General features: G+C 44.6%; 1 protein-coding gene across 1 annotated transcript in view; it reads right to left on the bottom strand.

Moving 5' to 3' along the window:
• The window catches only part of DCBLD1 (discoidin, CUB and LCCL domain containing 1), a 53,136-nt gene extending 40,125 nt beyond the window's left edge, over positions 1 to 13,011 (bottom strand). The window contains exons 1-3 of the mRNA XM_013004494.3: positions 13,005 to 13,011; positions 12,493 to 12,705; positions 867 to 1,001 (exon numbers count right to left, since the gene is read on the bottom strand). Coding sequence (XP_012859948.2) covers positions 867 to 1,001; positions 12,493 to 12,705; positions 13,005 to 13,011 — 355 coding nt within the window. The remainder of the gene's footprint in view (positions 1 to 866; positions 1,002 to 12,492; positions 12,706 to 13,004) is intronic.
• Positions 13,012 to 16,343: the final 3,332 nt, after the last annotated feature.

Genomic DNA, 16,343 nt, shown 5'->3' with positions numbered 1-16,343 from the left:
TGCTGCAGTCACTACCCTGAAGAGTGGGGTATGCTGCAGTCTCTACCCTGGAGAGTGGGGTGTGCTGCAGTCACTACCCTGGAGAGTGGGGTGTGCCGCAGTCACTACCCTGGAGAGTGGGGTATGCTGCAGTCACTACCCTGGAGAGTGGGGTGTGCTGCAGTCTCTACCCTGGAGAGTGGGGTGTACTGCAGTCTCTACCCTGGAGAGTGGGGTATGCTGCACTAACTGCCATGGAGAGTGGGGTATGCTGCAGTCACTACCCCGGAGAGTGGGGTATGCTGCAGTCACTACCCCGGAGAGTGGGGTGTGCTGCAGTCACTACCTTGGAGAGTGGGGTATGCTGCACTAACTGCCATGGAGAGTGGGGTACGCTCCAGTAACTACCATGGGGTACATAGGCATCAGCCACACTTCACTCTTGACGTTCCTGCTCCCTTTTCTTCTACTGTGTCCCTGCCCCGCCACACTTAGGCCCAGTGTTGACATGTCTTCCTCATCCCCCCCTGACTGCACATGCTTCCCAGAGGAGGTGTGGGAGAGGGGCAGTTGATTAGACCAGGACTCTGAGGGGAGGAAGAGTACAGGGAGGGCTCAGGAATTGCCAGGCCTCAAAAGGGTCAGGAGGGCAGCCAGAATGCATTCCTGAAGGCTCCCAGAGAAAAGAGATCATACCTATCATACTCACATATCAGCTGATCAATCTAATACTATAAAATGATTCTGTTCACATCTATCTATTGACAACGATACCACCTTCCCTTCTTCCCCCACATCTTAATTCTCGATCTGGGGTTACAATTCTGTCCAGAGACGAGGACATTCTTACATCGGTTTCCAGATTCGAGCTGAGCCTCGTGCTATACCTGGATGATCGCTGGTGGCATAGGTCAGCAAAAAGCCGCGCCCAGAAATATGGGGTCCACTCTTAAAGCGAACAGTCACTTCACTTGTGTTCAGTAAGAATTCTCTGGGAACTGCCCGACTTCCACAATATGGACCTACAATCAAAACACAATTGTGGCACATTTCAAAATCCAGAGCAATAACAAGAACTGGTATATAACACGGTTTTTCTTTTGAAGGTCAAATTTACCAGAACACCATGTAAGATTATAATCTGCACCCAACTGAAATTTCATTTATCACTGAGCCCGATAATTAGAATGGTCACCATGAGTTGGCATTAACTCGATCAATGGCAGTGAGTTTGGCTTGGTCCGTTTGAAGTGTCATGGAGAACTCAAGAAAGGAAGCAAGGAAATGTCTATGACCTTCAATAGTGCTTACAATGCAGTAGGTAGATGATACACACGAAACCTATTTTTGTAGAATGAAGGTGAAGAATAAGCATTTTTCAAGATTAATGTGAGTTGGATTACTGTGAAGTTGGAGTACTGTTGTCCATATGTTTACAATTTCTTTATTCTTTGTCACAGATAAAAGCAGATGAAGGTATTTGCTTTGCTAATCTATAAACAAAAAATAAAATAGTCTGTAACTTCTTGCTACTAATAGATTTTTTTTCCAGGAGGAAATAATGATATAGGCATTATTCTCTTCAATTAAGATTAAATTTAAACTCGATATCTAAATCTTAAATTTCTGTGGTTTCTAATAAAAGGTGTGAGATAAACGGATCATCAGAAAGAATGTGTTTGGCTTGGTTTTGTTTCTTTCTAATGAAAGGATTGAGATCATACTCATTTTACACAAATGGCTAAAAGTGTATGTCACCACCTTCAGTTCTGAATAAAAGGTATTAACATAGTAAAACTACCATTAGGTGCATCCCCCCCAACTCAGGACAGGCATGTAAATATTTCTGGAAGAAGTTTAAAGAAAGAAGTTGTAAACATACCATCCTTCAATCAACCCTTACTCCACACACAACCATCTCGCTCACATTCTTATTAACATGCCATACAAATGAAACTCAATCCCAGAGGAGACAGAGGATGGCTCTCTTTGCAAATGTCATTAGAGTTTCTCACAGACACAACACAACCAAAGTGAGCCAAGCAGTGGTGTTTCCACTGCGGTGAGCGGACAGGAGGTGCGCATCGGCTGCAGTGTTGCCTGTGGCAAAGCGTGTCTCAAGTTCTGACAGAGCAAGATTCCTTTCCATAGCCTGGAAGCTGATAAATACATTCCTAGACTTAAAAGAGAAAAGAGATGAAAATAGAAAATGTGATTGGCAGTGGGAGGGAAAAATAATTAATGGGAAACCCATCAAAAGATCCTGTAGTCTGTCCTAAACAATGTTCTGTGTTCTCAGCCTGCTCCTTTGAGGACGACATCTCTCCCCTGCTTTCCCCCACCCACATCTACCCAGAACGTATTTCCCTGTACATAACCTCCATCCTGACTTTAAAAACAGGGTGTAGACCTCGGTTAGGAGAACGATGAGGCTTTGTACTCCCATGAAGAGTTAAGAGTCTTGGAAACCCATAGGGGCAGCTCTCCCCTGTCCTATAGGGTTGCTGTGCATTGGTACCCACCAGATGGCACTGAGTTTTGTTGTGGTTTCTTTGTTTGCTTTTTAGACCTGGGTTTGATACCTAGTCCATAAAGCTCACAGTCAGTCACCTCACAGTCTGTCAGGCGAGGCTCATACGTGACTCTGTCACTTAGCAGGTTTTAGCAGAGCTTCTAGACTAAGACAGACTAGGAATAAAGTACTGGTGATATGATTTTGAATAGTTACCAATGAAAGCTCTACGGATTATAATGATCCTATCGGCAATGCATCATGGGGAAAGCAGTAAACCAACCCAAACCCCAAATCTAAGCTCACACCCATCAAATCGATTCCAACTCATAGTGACTATACAAGACATCCAGAAGGAAGTCTTTTTGGGTTTCCAAGACTACGAATCTTCATGAAAGCAGAAGCCTTATTTTCTCCCACGGAGCAGCTGGTGAGTTCACACTGCTGACTTTATGGCCAGCAGGCCTATGCATAATGCATATGCCACTAGAGATTGCCAACTCATAGTGACCTCACAGGGCAGGGCCCAACTGCCCTTGAAAGCCCCATATCTATCCCCTGGAGCGGCTGGTGACTTCAAACTGCTGAACTTGCAGGTAGCAGCCCCACAAGTCATGACTATCCTGCTGGGACTCCTGGAGATGGCAAGAAGTGTGCAGTGCTTCAGTCCACTGTGAGCTGAGCTGGGGCCAACGCAGGGGCAGCTTATCCGAAAAATAATTGCATTTCAATGTTTATAAAGGCCAATGAGCGGTCACTCACGTTTAACTTTGACCACAGCAGCGTTTCAGATCAATAAACCTGCCCTAATTCAGAGACTGAGCCTAGCCATCCCTTCCCAGGTGGTTCCTAAGAAATTCAGCAGACCTGGAAAGAGGACTTGGAATTGTGCATCGGTTTGCTTCATAGCTGGTCATGTTGCTCGTCTTATAGCACTGTGGTCTGCTACTGTCTCATCTTCCTTCGATCCTTGTCTGAAAGGAACGCACATTCCCACCAGACTGGACACAACAGAGGCAGTGCATCAAATAGGCAGAAAGAGCAGGAAAAATAAACACCTCCCCTTGTGTGGAATTGTGAGAAAAGCTATTAGTGTTACCAAATGGAACAGCACTGTGGCATTTGGCATCAGACGTGAGACCAAGACCCCGCAGCTAAAGGGCCGGCTCCTTGGCAAGAGGAATAAAGAGCCAGAAACTGCAGGGGCTGCCTTCTCGGAGCAGAGTAAGCCAGCTTCTCTCAACACATCCAGTGTCTGTGGCTTCTGTTCCATTAACAGCAGAGAAGGAAACTCTTTATCTTGCCAAGTGTCAATGAAAGACAACTGCCTCCAAGGAAGAATGAACTGTCTGCCCCGAGTGATGCCCCGAATCCTCTTAGTTCTCTGGCAACCAGACAATCCCAGCTGCAACTTGGGCCAATTCTTTGAAATGTCTGCCTAAGACAAAGGGGGCATTACAAGGTAACAGACAGCTTGATTACAGAGCAGTTCCCAGTCATTTCAGAAGGGCACACAATTTTAGTCCTAAAACTGATGAAACTGAGATCTTGTTCGAGTTGTGAAAAGGGTGTGTGTGTGTGTATACACACACACACACATATGCATACATATTAATTATATACATAAAATGAATAGTAACAGAAAAAAACCTTAATCCTCCATATTAACTCTCTTAATGATGAAAAACACAGAGAAACCAAATTAAAAGAAAGAAAAACTCCTGAGAAATTTGTCCTAAGATAAAGCAGTCAGAAAAAGAAAGAGGAAAAAAGGCAAGGAAATGCTAACCACCTCCCAGAACCCCATCTGAAGCAAGCATGTAATTCCTCAAACAAAAATCGATTTCTTGAATAAGAACAGAAAGAAAACAAAAAAGCCTTCCCCTGGTGTGCCAGCAGGGGCAGAGCCAGCCACACCACACCATGAATGGCCAGGAGAGTAGAGTCCAGTGTGTGCGAGAGGTGTGCTGATAATCTCTGGAAAGGCTGAGGTTGCAAATGCCATTAGACTCGTGTGCATTTTCAGACGGTTTTTCAGTGCAGTCAACAGCAGAGTTTGTCCTTGCCTGCTAATTGCAACAGGGTCATTGTACAAAATTACAGAATTTTCAGGGCCATTTTCTTTGAAAGGGAAGGAAATTAGCATTAAAAAGGGATATTCCTGGGCTTTGCCATTAAAACGAGGGTCACGTAAGAATGTCAGTGGCATCCCTGGAGAGTTTCCCTCTCTGATTCCCAGACAAAAATCAATGACACGTGATAAATCAACCAAGCACATTCTTAACAAAGGTGTGTTTTTTCTTGGGGCCAGGAGACCCAGGTTGAGAAGTGCCTCAGTATTGGAGCTTTTTCTCCCAACAAAAGATGGCCATTACTGGAAGTGAATCTAGGTGAGTCTCCAGGGAAGTATTAGTGGGGTGGGGGTGGGTGGGTGGGGAGTTCAGTAGGTTTTTCGACTTGAGACTGGTCTAGTGGGAAACATTCTGACTGATGAAACTTTTATAAGCTTAAAGCTCTTTCTTAATTCTACTTTGGCATAAAAACAAGTTGCTGTTGTTTTATAGTGTAAAAGAGACCCCAATCTCAAATCTAATTGAAGGAGAACATTCACTATGTCTTAAAAAGGACAAAGACAACAATAAAAACAGACACATCATCAGGACGAGGGAGGTCATTAGCACATGTCCATATGCCATCTTAGGATTCACAGTTGGGATGCTAGTTAAATAAGCCCAAACCAAACCAAACGCATTGCCTCAAGTCAACTCTGACCCACAGGGACCTTACAGGACAGGGCAAAATGCCCCTGTGGGTTTCCGAGACAGTAACTCTTAATGGGAGTACAAAGCCTCACTTTCACCCGCCTTTGTAGCAACTGGTGTTTCTGACCTGCGAACAACAATGTGGTTAGCAGGCCAGCGTGTAACCCTTATGCCATCAGAGCTCCTGCTCAATAAGGCACAGAAACTGTCACAAATTCATAACTGAGCGCAGATTGACACAACACCATCACAGATTGGGCTACAGAAGAGGGGAAAAGACCATAATTGAGACAGGTGCATTATGTCAGGTAGAAGAGCCCACAAACTGGTCCAGAAACTTTCAACCGAGGCAGTCAGGACACGATTGATCAGGTACGACTCAGGCCATGCAACTGAGCTCTGTACTGTCGCTGGTATGCTGATCCCTATCAAGGACACACCTAGGCAAGCCCCTAAGAGAGACTGGCCCTCCCTGGGCTGGCTGGAGAAGGGTGGATATAATCTCCTTTCAGATGCACTGGTCTTGAGGGCAAAATGATGTGTGTACATCCTTGATTAATTATCAGAAGGAATTCAATAGAGGCTTAATCCACTTGGGGGAGGGGGACAACTCTGAAAATCTATTTTAAGTTTTCACCGTCATCCTTAGCCATCTGCAATAGAGGGCTCAGAATTTAACCCACCGCACCCGGTCTAGTCAACTCCAAATCATGGCCACCTCATATGAGTCAGAGCAGAGCCATGCTCTCTAATCACAGAAGTCCTTTTTATTTTTCATGTTGAGGCAGACCTGAACGTTAAACTTTTGGTTTGGATTCAAGCTGTGAACTCTTTGTATCACCCAGGGACTCCTCCTGGGAATAAAAGCCTCCCAAACCCACTGCCATCAAGTTGATTCTGACTCATAGCAACCTTATTTATGTAGCACAGAGTAAAACTACTCCCTAGGGTTCTGAGACTATAAATCGTTATGGAAGCAAACAACCTCCTCACCTTTCTCCCTCAGAGTGGCTCATGGGTTTGAACTGCTGACCTTGAGGCTAGCAGCCCCAATGCGTAGTCCCCAGGGCTCTTTCCAGGGTATAAAAATTAAGGCAAAAGCAAATAAAACAAAAACAAGCAAACATACAAAACAGTCTCCCCCACAAGATTTTCTACCGACGTAGCTCCAATCACAGAAGAGCAAAGCACTCCTGGGGCTCAGACCCAAAGCAGCTCTCACAAGCTGGTGACTTCTTCGAAGGCATCTGTTTTATCTTTAAAATGTACAAGCCACATGCAATACATAAACCATTCGTAAAACAGGCTGCCAATCCGGTTTCTTCCTCTTTGGGATTAAAAAAAAAATCCACAAGCAAAGGTATAATAACTAGCTCTTATTTCAGTATATATTATTCTAAAACATGATCACAGAAATTATGTTCCAATTACTAGGCAAAACACCAAGCGTTATTTCCCATGATTTCTATTCCTTTTGCTCCTAATAATATAAATATTAACAGCTGGCTTCACTTTTGTGTGCGTCTCAGTCACTGACAAAGGTTACAAAAAATCGGCGCTAGAGAGGGAAGTAGGGGAAGTGTCGGGGAACAATTTTGGAACTTCCTGGGCTTCCTATTGTGCAAATTATTTATCTGATCAGAACTAATTCAACTGACTACAATTAGGTTCCTGCTGTAATCGAGGAGCCTAACTATCAGGGCTGGCCTGCACCAAGTTCCTGCCAAGACTCTTGGGGCAGATCTTAAAGGACATCCCCCTGGACAAGCTCCGATTGCACCCATCAGGGGAGGAGCAACTTACAGGGAAGCCAGGGCCAGTCCATCCTGAGTAACTCTCAAACCCTCACTGCCATGGAGTCGGTTCCAACTCAGGGACTCTAGAGGGCAGAGTAGAACTCCCTGCCACCCCTCTTACAGGCTCAGCAAGCCTGTCTTTCTTCTGCAGCGCCCCTGGGAGTTCCAGCCAATGCATAACCAGCCCACTGCCCCACCAGGACTCCTGAAATATTAAGAGCCCCAAAATAGCAGTTCCTCTGGAGCCCCGTGTAAGCAGTGGTGGCAAAACCAACCTCTTGAGTGAGTTAAAATCTCCTGGTCCTTTCTGTTCAGCAAGACTGGCCATGGAACGTAATCAGTGAGTGGTGTGTAGGGATGACAGGGGCCTGAAGAGTTACGAACTGGAGGGAACGTACCATCGGTCAGAATTCCCAGCCTCTCCTCTGCAGCATCCTAACTAACACAGTGTTAAGAGATTTCATAGGTTGAATTGGGGTTTAGATAGCTGTTTTTGTACCTACTTTCCCCCAATGCTTAAGATATTTTAATGTGCTATATCATTGATCTCTTCAGTATTTTATATTCCAAATATAAGAGGACGGTACTAAGAATCTGTACCAAAGTAGCACTCTTGAATGGGCTGTATAAAAATTGAGATTTTAGTCAAAAGTATTCCTGATTTGACTCTTCGGATCCCAGGTTTAAGAGTACGGTTGTTCAGCCAGGCAGCAGCTGTGCTGCCTTCATCATGCATCTCCCATCTACATGGCAGACAGAAGAGGAACGCGTTTCCACTGCACTCCTGAAGGGGGCACTTGCTATGTGAGTTCTTTCAAAGACTTCTCTGACTCTGATCTCTGAGCAACAAAACACTGTTTGGAGAAGACACATCTGCTTGAAATCACCCAAATCACTATCAGTTTCAACTTAAGAGTCTACCTGAAGAAAGCCATACAAAGTGAGGCAAAGAGAAACTTAATGCCAATTTAGTCCGTCCCCCTAGGATCTACGTCCTGGCAATTTTACCTGATGGGGATTATGGTCAACAACCTTCACTTTAAGAAGCGACAATGTTCTGTTTGGCAAAGAGGCATAACCTGAATTTAATCCTAAAGAGACATCAAAGCCAAGAAGCTGACAGACATTTTCCACAGTAACTACTCTAAACTCTGTGTGTGTGTGTGTGTGTGTGTGTGTGTGTGTGTGTGTGTGTGTGTGTGTGAGAGAGAGAGAGAGAGAGAGAGAGAGAGAGAGAGAGAGAAAGGGCAGGAAAACTGAAGAATGAGTGCAAATTAATGGAGAGTGAGGAGTCATACAAATTAAGTGCTTCGTGATCCTGAATTGAATCCTAGACCAGAAAAGGAGTATTTGTGCTTGTTTTGAAGGGAATCTCAGTTGAATCTCTTAAATGAAACTCAGAAATTCCTCAGTAGTCCTGAAAAGGTTCCCTCCTAAGCAAAGCATGCTACTTCTTAACATTTTCTCGCTTTGGGCCAAGATAATAACAAACATGACCTTGTCTGAAACTCTTTAAATCTTATCTAGGAATGTTATCAGTTTAAAAGTGAAAGTCTTATTTAAAAAGTATCTAAAAACTTTCTCTTTTTTTCCCCCTTTAGAGCACATTTTTTCCCCTAAAAAAAAAACTGATATGCTTTATTAATTTTTGCACATTTGTAGCTGGTTCAAGGATATTTCAAAAGGGTGGATAAATTATCAAAGACATATAAATATAATCTTCGAATTGATGATCAAATCTGAAATACCAGTCATAATTATAATACATAACAAACAGAAGAAGAAATCCCATTTTTGCCTGTCTTAGTCCTTTTAACACCCACAAGATCAAGTGCCAGGTCTGCCTGATTACTGTGAAAACTGGTGTGGGTGGCCACCGTTGTTTACAAGTATGTTTTGCTACCAAGAATGTGGCTCATAAAAGTGCCTCAAGTATATGAACCAAATGTTTAAAACGAAATTGATGGGAGTAAGCCATTTAAATAGAAATCCATGATGATTAAAACTGTTCCTTTTCAGTAGATTCACAATGGTTAATATAATCACATTTCAAGTCTGTCCACTCTTGACACAGCTTACAAATACTAATGCCAGAAAGCATTATTCTTTTTCAAGACATGAAATCCAAATTCCAACTTCTGATCGCTTTGCATCTTAAAATACCTTGGCAATGGGTTTTAGCAATCGGTTGTCAATGAAAAACCAAGCTAGAAAAGCTATCACCATACCCAGCTGTTTCAACCACACATGCAATCACCGGCGTTGCCACATACCAGCGTTACGGAAGCTCGCCCGGAACACCAAATTCCTCCTGCGGCATTTCCCATCCACCCCCTCTCCAGGTCATGAATGGTGGCTGTGGATCCCTGAGACTTGGGCTGGCACTCGGCTCCCACTCCTTAGTCAGGCCAGATCCCCTGGCCACCCTCACTGCAGAGGTGAACAACAGGAAGACAAAGCCCTCGGCCTCCCCCACCCCCCTTGAAGTCTGTGTGGCTGGAGAGCACTCGAGTGTTCTGCACACTTGGTGCCCAAACTTGATGAGGGCGCTTCAGATCCAAGAGGACTGATGGCTCCAAACAGAATTGGCCAGGGGGCGGTTTCAAGCAAGCGAAAATGCAAGTCTGGCTAGTGTTTGCTGTCAACACAGCTTGCTTTATACTTGCACTTGTTCAAAAGATTGCTCTACTGAAATATCAGCAACTCCTATGTATCGTTAAAAAGTAATGACCTATACAAACTACGTCTAGGGTTGACAGGGGATATTTTCACACACGTACTGACCCAGACTGAATAGATAGTTGTGAAATAGTAGAGCAGATCGGGGGTAAAGTTACAAAACCTTTTTTTTGGGAACCCTAGCCAATCACTGAACCTGGAAACGAAGGAACGGGAAAGAAGACTGGAAACGGTAAATGGAGGAAGTGAGAACAGTGCTGGTACACTGAAGAAACTAGTCAAGATCATGAAATAAACGGTGGAGGAGTTACTGAACAGGAAATGGGTTTGCTCAATAAACATTCACCCAAATCATAATAAAGAGGTAAACACACACACACACACACACACTCACACTCACACATCTGGTTAGTGCTTTTGGTTGAATGATTTTTTTCCTGTTGCCACAAAAGAGAGATTTTCCGAGGACTGGTGATTATTTTACCTTAAGAATATGCTCTGTCAAAAATAACATGTACTCCTTGGGTTTTAGACAAAATTTCTAGAGAATTTACATTCTATACAGCAACTTGGGAGGGGGTTCCAGTCATGGGGGCTCCACCCAGGAAGGGTGGTCTTAGCTGTGGTTTTCTTTGGGCTGAAAGAGGGATCCGCAGAAAGAGATGTCTTGGAACAACAAAGACCTGAATGTAAATCATCCCTTCAGCCCTCACCTAATTGAGTGATCTTGAGTACTCTAAGTCTTGTGGTGCTTCAGTCTTCCTGTACAAAAGAGTTAATGGTATGGACCTTGTAGGGTGGATGTAAGAATTCTAGATAACACATGTAAAGACTAAATTAAGTGCTTGGCATACAACTCGAATTGATTATTTTTCTTCTTCTATGAAAAGCAGGTACTCTCTTTATCAAAGATAAATATAACTTGGTATAGGACAAAAGCAAAGAGGAAACCATCTCACTGGGTTTCATTGCTGTAAGCGAATTACAATTCCTTCCCCATTTCTTTACGGCAAGCCTTGAACATGTAAAAATCTAGAAATGTGGAGACCACCAAGCTCCACCCGTGCAAGGAACTTCTTTCCCCTTTTTGTGGAGTTTGTGAATATGCATCCAAGTGGGCTGGAAAACCCTCTGGTGTGGAGGGTTTTCCCTCCACTGCCCGCCCTCAAAGATCGTGCAGGATGATTTGCTCCCTTCCCCGTCCGCTCCCCTCAGCCTTTGTCTGACCGGAGACAGCTGAGCCGCAGAGATGATCACTCTGCAGCCCGGGCAGCAGGTGGAATGAACTGCTCATTCCAGGGAAAGGTACCCACCTTCCCCTGAGAGATGAGTGGAAAAGCCATTTTTGTTTGGCCCCAGAGAACTCTGCCTCACATTATACATTTGACCTCCAACACCCAATTGCCTCCTGGGAATCTGAACTCAAGTTTCCTGGCTCACAAAGGATCCCTTGAAGGGCCTCCTTAAGTTACTTACATGCACTTCCCTGAGGCAACTGAACAGTAAGCGCTTCCAGGGGCCGGACACATCCCTGACTCTCCAATTTTCATCAAACTAAAGTATAACTAATTTCAAAAACAAATCAAAACCAGATGTCTGTGGGAGTAATTCAACCACAATTAAAGTGTACACACACACACACACACACACACTCTCTCTCTCTCTCCTTATAGACTTCGGTGAGGTTGGATGAATTCAGACCTCTCAATTGTCTCCTGGGAAGTGTGAATTCAAAACAGAGGAGACAACACCATTCTGGGCCTGCGGGAAAGACAGCATGAAACTGTGCTCAGAAATATCTTATTACTATATAGTTCCCAAAGTAAAAAATACATGTAAAAGAAAGAAATTGCCTGTAGAAGTGGCAGACAGTCAACATTTTACTTACAACCTGTATCATGCGTGCAGCTGTAGGTACAGAGAATTTAATAAAATCTCTCATCTCAGGAAAGCCTACACACAGGGTTCTGACATGGTTTTCAGCTGTCTCACTTCCACGGTTCTTCCTCCAGCTGAGCATCGTTGCTAATCCGCACCTCTAACGGCATGCTCCGAGACACAAAAACTACATTTCAGAAGGTCAACGTGAAAAGTGCCTGTGGACTTGCTGTTCTTCCGCCCAAAGCCCAGTCAGCCCTGTCCGCCTATTCCTTCTCTGGAGAAGCCTTCTAGACTATTCCATCTGAAGGAAAACACACACACACACACACACACACACACACACACACACACACACACACACACACACACACACACCAGCCCCAGTCTGCCTTTTTCTTTTCTCCCCTCTCATGTCCACTCCTATTATAGATGCATTTAGTTAGTCATTTATTTTCTTTTCCTCTTCCCTTTACCTCCCCACCCCCACCCCGAATACAAGTCGCAAGAGTGAAGAAATTTGTGCTTTCACGGCTTTATCTCATTTCTTCAGCATACCTAGAAGACAATGCCAGTGTTTGTCCAACGAATGAATGGACGAGCTCTAAATGCTCCTGCCAAAGGTCCTCCCCCTCCAGTTCTCTTCCCATTGAGATTTAAAACCACACCTCTTGTGCAACGTGCACACAGGTCAAACCGCTCAGGAAAGGACCCTTTGCTGTCTGGTTAGGAAATGACTGTAGCCATCTCAGGTACCCTGAGAGCTTACAAAAAGTGAGCTTCTCGGATGCTATTTCCGGCCTATCCTGCTAATGAACACCACCTGTCCTCCTCTCCAAATTCCCAAACTTTCCATGCTCACAGAAACCGAGACCTCTCTTCTTACCATACTTATCAGAGGAGCTGGTGAAGAGAAGGTAGCCAGAATCACAGGTCTGGGGCTCGATATCCAAATCTCCCAACTTCAAAATCAGTCTCTTCCCCTTTGGTACTGTAATAGTCTTTTCACAAACTGTGTGATTGGGGTAAGTCCCTGGGTAATTCTTGGATGTCATTGTGCCACTGTCCTGGTAGGTCACGATGTGCCCACAGCCATTACCTGTCAAAGAAAACAAAGTGAAAGAAGTAAGTGGAGAGACTGTCCTGAGGATGAAGAGGGCCCACCAGCCCTTTGGTTTGCTAGCTGATCACAGTAACCACTACGCCACCAACACTCCTGAAAACCTGAAGGGCAGATCTGGTCCGGTCTGTAGTGTATCCATGAGATGAAATCAACTCCACCGCAGGAGGTCTTGTGGTGGCCAATGGACAGAAGAGAACATGGTAGCAACACCAGGTTGGCATTCTCACAAGGGCACTGATACAAGACTGTTCTTTAAAGGAGCTAAAGGCCCTTACTCTCCATGTAGGTTCTTGTCACTCCAGTCCACACATCGGACTTTGATATAAAGTCGCCCCTGGGAAACTGTGTTGCTCAGGAGCTCGAAACCATCAATAGTTATGCAGAAGAAAGATAGGCTTTCTACTCCCATGAAGAGGTACAGTCTCCGAATCCCACAGGACAACTTCTACTCTGTTCTGTGGGGTTGCTATGAACCAAAATGGACTGCATGGCAGTGAGTTGGGTATGGTTTGGTTTCTTAGTATCAGGGAATCTCCTTTAATAATAATAATAATAATAATACACATAGCAAACTGGTGAAAGATGAGAAGCAACGGAATCAACATGTACATAATCATTATCATTTATTTTAAGTTGTATTTTTGAAAAAGCATCATGTCATGACAACGGAAAATCCCACGGTGTCACTTGTGCTCAACCCTGTGACTATACCTCTTTTCAGTTACTTCCACCCTCAACCCCCAGAAAAAGGCATTTCAACAAGTGATGTCGGCAAAGGTTGGAGAGTTTCTCAGACACGCTCACCTGAGCTTCCTCAGGAAATTTTCTCCTTTAAATATCAGAACAAATTATGTGTGTCTGATTCAGAATCGACTCGATGGCAGTGAGTTCAGTTTACTGGAAGAACCTGAATTCCAGAGGAACTGCCAAGTCCGAATTTAATAAAATTTAATAAAAAGCGAACGACCACCAGACACGATCATCGTCATCCTTGCCTATGGAAGCACCCTGGAAGTGGAGTCTTTTGAGGCAGCACTCAGTTTTATTCCGTGGGCGTTAACTACATCAGAAATTTTCACCTTCTTGTTCTTTCAGTTTTTTTTTAAGTTGGGATTTGATACCTATAACCTATCATTCCAATCACGCCATGTAGAATTGTATAGCTGCTACCACAATCAGTTTCCAACCATTCTTTCCCTACTCTTTCACAGTTTTGATGCCTCCCAAGGACTAGGTATAAATAAACCCAAGAGCCCGGGGAAATGTCAAGTGTGTTCTATGAGGGAGCGCTGGTCGCATGGTGCTTAGGTGCTGGGCTGCCAATGGAAAGCACTGGGACAGGAAGAAGGCTCATTGACAGCCTGTGGTATGCAGAGAACTCAATCTTGCTTTCGGAAAGCCGAGAGGCCTAGAAGCACTTGCTGATTAAAACCAAAAACTACAGCTTTCCATATGGATTACAACTCATTGTAAAGAAACACAATCCTTACAATTAGAATAATAGGCAAACTCATGGAGAAAAAAATGAAAGGTGTCAAGGATTTCTCATTTTATTTGAACCCAAAAATCAATACTCCTGGAAGCGGCAGTCAAGAAATCAAGTGAAGTATTGTATTGGGCCCATCTTCTGCACGAGATCATGTTAACGTGTTAACAGCTAAGACGTCGGTTGGAGGACTCAGGTGCGCCTGACCCAAGCCATGGTATTTTCAATCCCTTCACCTGCATGTGACAGCTGCACAAGGAATAAGGAAGACCACACTAGACTGAATACATTTGAATTGTGGTGGCAGTGAAGAATATTGGAAGTACCATGGGCCACCAGAAGAACGATCAGTCCTGGAAGAAGTACACCGAGCATGTGTCTTAGAAGTGAGGATGGTAGGCTGACTTCATCTCACGTACTGTGGACACGTTATAAGGCCATTCCTTGAAAAGGGGGACCCTGCTTGGTAAAGCATGAAATGTGGGGGGGGGGGAGCATCTCAGTGAGATGGACTGAGATGAGGCTGCAGTAATGGGCAGCAGCAGTGAGGGTGTCGCAGCAGCAGGCAGCGCTTCCTTCAGTTACGTGCTGTGAGGTACAGCACCGTGACAGCACCCACAGCTTTGCTGCCTGCGGTGGAGGTCGGTGGGTGACTCTTACTTTGCATTGCATGTGTATTGCTATTCTGAATGGATTGATATCCATGTTATTTTTCATTAAATAAAACATCACATGTATGCGAAAGGCTTATCACTTTATATCCCTTTATAGATTTCTAAAACATCTTTGTACCACATCCAAGTTGCTCACATTTGATTAAGGAGCATTGCCAGGTGTGTCTGAGGGGCTGCATAATGAGTGCCTTGGTTCATAGGAAAATTCCTGGGGGTGAAACGTTCCCTGACACTTGTCAATCGATGGTAGATCCTGGGCTAGAACTCCCCGATGACTGACCGTGGCTTTAGGATTTGTAAGACACTTTGTTTTATGTTCTTATTTTATTTTGTAACACACATGTGCTTGTACTTAAGCTGAGGAAAACCTTTGAACTCCTGCCGGTGAAACTTCCCTTTAGATACTTTAGCAATATTCTTCTAGTAAAATGAGCAGCTCCCTAATGAGATGCAACGGACTAGGGAAATGGTAATCAATGAATGAAAAACCACTAAGTAGAAGGTTGATGAGGAGCTTTACAATAAAGCCATCAGACTTGTCACCACCAGGCCACTGAATGGATCAAGCAGATCTTTTATCTCCAGACAGGGTAGATTGTGGTGTCGGCGGAGGAAGTGGGCAGGAAGCGGAAGTGACTCAGTAGTGTGGGGTGACCACTAGAAGAACTGCCCTCACAGCCAATGGTCCTTGGGAAACCGGGAAAGAGGAACATTTCACCGGGCATTCTTCTACTCTCCAAAGAGGTTAACAGTATGTTTATCATTTTCTTCAGCTGAACTCTAGTCTACTTGCCAGAGCATAGAACGAATAAACTACCTACTACTTCCCCCTACATCTTTGGACTGAAAACCCCTTTCCACCCGGCCGCCAGGAGCTCAGGCACAGCCAGAGTCAGTCTGTGTGACCGACTGATCACCCATCCCAACCACTGGTGCAGTCGGAACCAGGCGTACACAGTTTGGACTTTTTAAAAGCTACAAGCATAAATCAAGACTGTGGGCCTCTCAACGTGGTGCAGACGACGGCTATGCGTTTTCATCCGGAACGGTGGGGACAATGTAAACCAGGACAGCGTTGTCATGGTGGGTACGTGCCAACCTATGCACAACAGAGTGGAACACGGCCCGGTCCCGTGCTGGCCTCACAAGAAACGGGCAATCAAATCATGTCTAGTCCTCGCCAGGTGAAATGAAGAAAGAATGAAAGACCATGTTATAGAAAAACATTTCATTTAAAATAGGATACAGAGTATACACGGAGATACGACAGGGAAAGGAGGTCCACAGTGTGTCTTGCCTCTCTGGTACCGTCAAAACCCAAACTCCACGGAGTGGATGCCTTCCGCAAACAGAAATGTAGTTTCTCCCAGTTTATGAGAATAATCTGAACTCAGGGCAGGGGTGCAGGGGCAAGCTTTCCCCTGTGCTGGCTCCGCGAGGAAGGGTCTTGCCCC

The sequence above is a fragment of the Echinops telfairi genome, unplaced genomic scaffold (assembly GCF_000313985.2).
Source record: "Echinops telfairi isolate 266 unplaced genomic scaffold, ASM31398v2 ScPeMD7_3533;HRSCAF=4204_0, whole genome shotgun sequence".
NCBI classification, from domain to species: Eukaryota; Metazoa; Chordata; class Mammalia; order Afrosoricida; family Tenrecidae; genus Echinops; species Echinops telfairi.
This window is presented reverse-complemented; position numbering and strand designations above follow the sequence as displayed.